The sequence below is a fragment of the Plasmodium gaboni genome, chromosome 13, assembly GCF_001602025.1.
Source record: "Plasmodium gaboni strain SY75 chromosome 13, whole genome shotgun sequence".
Classification (NCBI taxonomy): domain Eukaryota; phylum Apicomplexa; class Aconoidasida; order Haemosporida; family Plasmodiidae; genus Plasmodium; species Plasmodium gaboni.
Window position 1 is genome coordinate 1,557,952 of NC_031493.1, and position 7,500 is coordinate 1,565,451.

The following is a 7,500-nucleotide window of genomic DNA, read 5'->3' on the forward strand; positions in this document are numbered from 1 at the left end:
TTTTTTTTTTTTTTTTTTTTTTTTTTTTTTTTTTTTTTTTTTTTTTTTAATTTTTTTTTTATTTTTTTTTTTTTTTTTTTTTTTTTTTTTTTTTTTTTTTTTTAAATTTTTTTTTTTTTTTTTTTTTTTTTTTTTTTTTTTGTATACATTATTATCCTTATTGTAATTGGTTTCTTTTAGATAAGAACTCCAAGTTTTTCATTTTTTTAATTTGGAAATGCATTCTTCGTTGTGCAGTGTGTGATTTAATAGACTGTATTTTTCTATTAAGTGATTGCATTGTTTTTATATCTAGAGAGAAGAACATTTTTGTTTGTAGGTGAAAACATTTTAACATATCAAGAAGATCTAAATATGAATTAACATAATCTAAATATCCATTTTTTATAGAGAGTTGAATAAATGGATAATAGTTATTATTATTTTTTATTTTTCTTTGATATATATTATATAATGCACCACCTAAAAGACCAAAAATATGTGCTGACCATGCAATATTGAAATGATTTATTTTTTTTTTTCTAAAAAAAAGAAAGAATATATTTGTTAATATACTTAAATGGCATAATTGTAATGCTGTTAATTTTAAATAAGGCAATGGAAATATCGAAATAAACACTTCATTTGGTTTGAGTGTTGATAATATATAAACTAATCCCATGATAGAACCAGATGCTCCAAGTATTTGATTCTTTTTATTTAATAGAATATATGGTATAGTTGAACATATAGAAGATAATACACATATATTAATAATATCTTGATCATTCATTTTTTGTTGTAATACATTAGATTTATAATTAAAAAAATAAAATTTCTTTTTGCTTTCTCCTATTTCTGGGGATAATAATGTATTTGTAATAGTATAGAAAGCCCACATATTAAATAAAAAATGTGGAAAAGTTATATGACTAACACTAGATGTAATAAGTGTATGTATATATTTCTTTTTTATATTATTATAAGAGCATATAAAATTCCTACACATAAAATGAAATAATCTTTTATTTGTTAGCACTTCGCTTATTCTCCATGTAATAAATATTAATCCATTACAAAGTAGGAATAAGTTGCATTTATTAAAAAAATAATTTTTGTTATATATATGATTTGAAATTATATTACTCATATTATTATTATTATTGTTATGTTTTTTATAAGTCTCATTGTTATCATTATTATTATTATTATGATAATTACCTTTGTATAATAATTTTTCCTTATCTATAATTGAATTTTCATATATATTTTTATTTCTACTTCCTCTAGTAATTTTTATTTCATAAGAATTGTTTTCCTTCTCATCATTTTTTTTATCAACCTTCTTCAAATTCTTGTCACCTTGTTTATCTTCATTTTCGTTGTGTATCGTGTTTGAATTAACAAATATGTTTAATTTTTTGATACTATCTACAAAAAAATTTACAAAAGGATTACTATAAAGAAAAAAATATGACTGATCGTTTTTTAGAGAATCATTTGGTTTATATATATTATTATAATTATTATTATTATTATCATATTCTTTCTTTTTAATTTTATTATTTAAACCAACAGGGTCAATATTTTGTTCATTTTTTTTTTCTTCCTTATTTTCATTCTTATTATTTTTTAAAATAAATTCATGATATAAATAATCACATGTAAAAAAATATAATGACGTATAAACAATAATTTTAAACTTTTCTCTTAATTTTAATTTTCTCTCACACCTTAATCTATCTTTTCTTTTTAGAGCCGTACACGTGTGAATATATTTCCCCCCCCTCTTGTTTAAGTTACCAAATAAGGAATTCTGCTTATTATTAATTATGTTAATAAATAAATCTTCATTTTTTTTATTATATTTACAAAATTTATGGTATTTTAGCATTTTATGTTTTTTTTTTTTTTCTTTCTTTTAATGTTTTTTCTTCATTAAATTAAAAAAAAAAAAAAAAAAAAAAAAGCAGAAAATTAAAAAGTAAAATTTACATACTTGTATTTTAAGTAATACATTTTATTAAAAAGGTATTTATAACATATAAGTATTTTTTTTTTTTTTTAATATTTTTACATTTTATTTTGTCACAATTTATAAAAAAAAATAAAAAGAAATAAGAAGAAAATGGTGTATTATAATAATTGTGAAGCTTTTTATTTTTATTCACATAATATATATATATATATATATATATATATATATATTTAATGTATGCATATTTATATATATATTTTATTATATATGTATTTTTGTTTTTATGACCTATGAAATATGGACGCAAAAACGTTACCTTTTTTAACAACTATGATAAGCCATATATTATTTTTTTTTTATAAGGATGATGTGAAATAAAATAATAATAATTTAATAGAGAATATATGTTTTTTTTTTTTTTTTTTTTTTTTTTCATATAATTTCTCGAGGATATAAATCTATAATTTATAACATATAAGATATATAAAGAATTTATATTCCTTGTGTGATACAAAAAGTTAATATATTTTTTATTTTGTTCATATAATTTTGTAAAAAGCAATAAACAGTTTTATATATAATGTCCCTTATACAATAAAATAAAAGAGCATTACAAATATATATATATATATATATATATATATAAGATGAATGTTTTTAACATTAATTAAAATACAAAAACAACATACTATTGATAGTGTTATGTATATTCTTTAACATGATACAAAAAAAAAAAAAAAAAAAAAAAAATTTGCCCATTTATAATTCAAGAAGTTATAAATGGTCTTTTAAAGAAATAAAAATTTTAACCTCATATTTTATTTATTTAAATGAATATAAATATATATTATATTTTATTTTTGCATTTTTATTTATCTATCTTTTGGTTGTCTTAATTTATTTTTCTTCATAGTTATTCCCAAATTGAATATTTTTATATCAAAAATTCCTGTCCTTCATTTCTTAAGATTATTTTTCTACAAAAATAAAATATATTAAAAGAATAAAGATATATATATATATATATATATATATATATATTATAATATATTATTTTTTCTTTTTAAAACTTACGAATCGACGAATATTGCAATGCAATTTGTCCAGAGGATAATAAAAAAGTAAAAATCCAGCACACACTTTGGTTGACACTTTTAAAATACTCTTAATCTAATGAAAAAAAATATAGTTATATATATATATATATGTAGCATAGTTTAAATAAAAAAAATATACAACACATATATGTGTATACCATATTATAGATTTTATATATTATATTACATAATAAAAGGTATGCTTTCCAAATAAGGCATTTCTAAAAAATCCATATTTTACATTTGGATGATAATCTTTTGGTAATTCAAAAGAAACCTTTTTTATTTCATATGTTTCATAAGGAAAACTTAATTTATTATTCATTTTATAAAATTATATATATATATATATATATATATATATATATATATATATATATGTATATAATTACATTAAAATTATTTTCTAAACATTATATATATACATATATATATATATTAACTTTTATTACAAAAAAAAAAAAAAAAAAAAATTAAAATAATATTAATAAATATATATTATTTTATGATTTATTGTTACATTTTTTATGTGATCATCATTTTTAATAAATGTACACGTTTTAAAAAAAAAAAAAAAATTAAAATTACTTTAAAAATAAAAAAAAAAAAAAAAAAAAAATATATATATATATATATAATTTTTGTTTTCGTAATTTTCAACGGAAAAAATAAAAAAAAATAAAAAATGTAAAAATGAATATATAATGAAATATAAATATATATATGTACATTATTTATATACACACAAAGAAAAATATATAAATTACATATTTAAAGGATTATGTGTAAATATATCATTATTTTATATTTAAGTTTTAAAAAAAAAAAAAAAAAAAAAGAGGAATATATTATCAGGTAGAATATTTATTATATATATATTGTGTATTTATGAATATTAAAATAAAATAAAAATATATATTATATGTTTATAATTGGATTTATACAAATAGTCCTCTATACATCATATGGGTTTAGTAAAAAAAATATAAAATTATAACATCAAAAAAAAAAAAAAAGAAAAAAAAAAAAGAAATATACAAATGCATATATATATTTTTATATTTACATTTTATTATTTCTCTTGTACTTTCCTAAATCCTTTAAAAACTTCTGAATTTGTTGGCGTGTCTAATTCACTAATATCTTTAATATTGTTATTCCATTTTATGGATGCTTTATTATTATGATTCATAATATTATTCTTATTAATTTCGACCTTGTTATGTTCTATTAAATTTGCATTTTGTTTTTTTTGTTTTTTCTTTGTCTTTTCATATTCATCTATCTTTTCTTCTTCTGTTACAGTAACATCTGATAAATTTTGATGAAAGCGGATTTTTCTTTTTTTCTTAATCACGATTTTTTTTCCCTCATTTGTTTTTACTTCCTTTGTGTAAATAACTTTGTCCATTTTTTCCAGTACTAAAAGATTCAAATAAATAAATATAAATATAAAAATATATATATATATATATTGTAGACATTTATGTACTCAATATATGTATATTCATTAATTTATATACAATAAATATTCTACATAATATATAACACAGATAAACATATATATTCTCATATATATATATATAATGCAAGTTACTTTTTTTTTTTTTTTTTTCGTCCACGATTTCGTTGAGGCATTCTCCTTTTTGAAAAACGTTATCATTATATAAGTATTCATATGAATTATTATTTTTTTTTAACATATCTGCATGTTCCGATTCATTATATGGTTCATACAAAGGATTTTTAAAATCTCCTTTAGATCCGTCACTATCTGTACTAGTATCTGATTCAAAGTCACTATATTTTACATTGCCTATACTGCAATTTAATAATAATTTTTTTTTTCTTAAAAGTTGTTTTTCTCTTTCAAGTTCAAGTTTTTCTTTGTTCGTTAATTCATCATTAAATTGCTTTCCTTGATATGTAAATTTTTTATAAAATAAATCTTCTTCTAGTTTTTCCATTTCTTCTGCGTGTTTTAATTTAACTATATCATTATCGCTGTTATATTCTTCGTTGTTAATAAATTCTTTAAGGCTAAAAAGACGTAACCACAAAATGAAATAAAAAAAAAAATATAATAAATGTATATTTGTGTATGCACATATATATATTATTTTTATTTATATGGGAGGAATAAAATGGTGGTTAACACAAAATGCAAAAAAATATATATATCAACATATACATATATATATATATATATATATATATATCATATGTATTATTATAACAAAATAACTTACTCTTCGCTATTAGATTGATCATCATCATATTCATTTTCTTCATACTGTTCTTTTTTAAATTGTTCAATTTTTTTTCTTTCTTCTGGATCTTCGAGATTTTCATCTTCACTTTCCTCTGCTTCCAATTCAAAGACATAGCCCATCTTGTCATCCATAATTCTAGAAAAAAAATAAATATATATAAAAAATATATAAAAAATATACAATATATATTTATATATATATATTTTTTACCTTTTCTTCTCCTTGTTTTTTTTTTTTTCCTTCTCTTCTTCCAGATGTTCGCTATGCCAATCATCTTCCTTATTCTCGCTCTCCTTTAAAAGAGAATTTTTTTTTGTTCCCTCTTTTGTATTATTATTATAAAATGTATTGGTACGTTCAGAAATTTCCTTATTATGAGCGAATGAATTTGATTCCATAATATCTGCTTCTTTATTAGCATTATCATTTGTAAAATTATTCATTTGTTCATCATCTAATACTTTTTTTTTATTTCTTTTTATTTTTATAATATAATCCATATTATGCTCATTATCTTTCAAATTTGATTCATCCTTTATTTTATCGTTTACAATATGTTCCTCTAAATTATTATCATTCATATTATTTCCAGAATTTATATTGTATGCATTCTTCATATTATCAACATGATTAGCACTTTGTTCTTCCTTTTTCGTTACATTCGTATTTTTATTTATTTTTTCTTTACTTAAAAAGGAAGTTAATTTCAACTGTTTCACGTCATCATGGGTTATACTTTTTTTCAATTTCTTTGTTAGAATTTCGTTTTTTTTTTTCTCTTTCACTTCGGTTTTTTTCACCTCACCATATGATGCATTATGTGATATATTATTCTGATCAGGTTTATCATTTTGTTCATCCTTTATATGGTCCATATTTATTTTTATTTGTTCAGTTTTATGTTCCCCTTTTGGTAATAATATATCATTATTTATATTATTGTTTTCTTGTGGTTTCATATCTTTCTGCACATGTGTAGCATCGATTTGATTATTTATTTTGGGTTCTTTCGTATCTTCTTCCATATGTATGAAATCCATATGAACATGTTTGTCTATAGAATATTCCTTCTTATCTTCCCCTCTTTCATATTCACTTCTTGCCATGCTTTTTTCAAATTCACTAATAGCACAACTCTTTTGATAATCATTATCATCAAATTCATTTTTTCTTAAAACACTTCTACTTGCATCTGTATGATTAAGAAAATCCGTTTTTGTAGTTGAGAATTGGTTATATTCTAAAAGATTATCATAATTAATTATATTAGACATATTCCATATTTGATAATTATTAAGTTTATTTTGTTCATTCCACAATTCTTCATAGTCTGTATTTTTCCAAGGTTCTGTATTTAATTCAAAATTTATAGGTAAATTTTCAGCATTTCTAATAATTTTTATAAGTCCATAATTTTCTGCATATATACGTTTTTTGTTATATTCTAATTTTTTATTTAAACTTGGAAATTGTAAAAAGAAATTTATTAATAAATTTTTTTCATCTACATTTGTAGGTGGTTTTATATATACTAATTGATTATTATTTGATTTATAAAATTCATGAATATTTGGATTACAATATTTTGGACCTTCACCATAAAATTGTGCTGCAGATTCTAATAAAGAATAAATATTAAATGTTTTTTTATGATCTTTTTCTTTTTTCTTTCTTTTCATTTCTTCTAATGCCTTTTTCTTCTTTTCTAAATCATCTAATTCTTTTTTATCACTTGTTTCAGTATCATCTATATTTTTCATATTTTCTTGTGTATCCTTCATATTTATATTATTTTCAAACAAATTTTCATCTGCTTCACTTTTATTCATGGTACTATTTTCTTTATGTTTTCCTTTATTTAATTCATTTTTAGTGCTTACATCATTTTTTTTATTATTTCCTTTTTTTAATAATTTAAGCTTTTCCCATGGATTTCGTATATTGTCTTTTTTGTTTGTTTTTTCTTCTAGTTTTTTATTTATATGAGTAAACATAGGATGTAAATTAAAACCTCTAATATCTGGACTGATAACAGTTGGAACACAATATACATTTGGTATTTTCTCCTCAACATATTTCAGAGATACTGCTATATATAAATAAAAAAAGTATTCTCGTCTTTTTGATGGTTCTAATATTTTCATTTCTTTAATTCTGTTGTTATTTTCGTTAA

The 7,500-nt window shown here is 19.4% G+C and overlaps 3 protein-coding genes across 3 annotated transcripts in view; all 3 read right to left on the reverse strand.

The window, feature by feature from the left end:
• Positions 1–157: 157 nt before the first annotated feature.
• PGSY75_1345200 (putative rhomboid protease ROM6) lies at positions 158–1,873 on the reverse strand (the record flags this gene model as incomplete). The annotated part of the gene is made up of 1 exon (XM_018787485.1): positions 158–1,873. The coding sequence occupies one exon, from the start codon at positions 1,871–1,873 to the stop codon at positions 158–160; it is 1,716 nt and encodes a 571-aa protein (XP_018640227.1).
• Positions 1,874–2,913: 1,040 nt separating this feature from the next.
• PGSY75_1345300 (hypothetical protein) lies at positions 2,914–3,379 on the reverse strand (the record flags this gene model as incomplete). The annotated part of the gene is made up of 3 exons (XM_018787486.1): positions 2,914–2,934; positions 3,032–3,127; positions 3,242–3,379. 3 exons carry the CDS (start codon positions 3,377–3,379, stop codon positions 2,914–2,916), a joined length of 255 nt encoding a protein of 84 aa, XP_018640228.1.
• A 747-nt stretch (positions 3,380–4,126) lies between these two features.
• The window catches only part of PGSY75_1345400 (hypothetical protein), a gene marked incomplete at both ends in the record, with an annotated part of 4,896 nt that continues 1,522 nt past the window's right edge, over positions 4,127–7,500 (reverse strand). The window contains 4 exons of the mRNA XM_018787487.1: positions 4,127–4,476; positions 4,652–5,094; positions 5,304–5,462; positions 5,538–7,500. The exon at positions 5,538–7,500 is cut by the window's right edge and continues 1,522 nt beyond it. Of these exons, the coding sequence (XP_018640229.1) occupies positions 4,127–4,476; positions 4,652–5,094; positions 5,304–5,462; positions 5,538–7,500 (2,915 nt within the window). The remainder of the gene's footprint in view (positions 4,477–4,651; positions 5,095–5,303; positions 5,463–5,537) is intronic.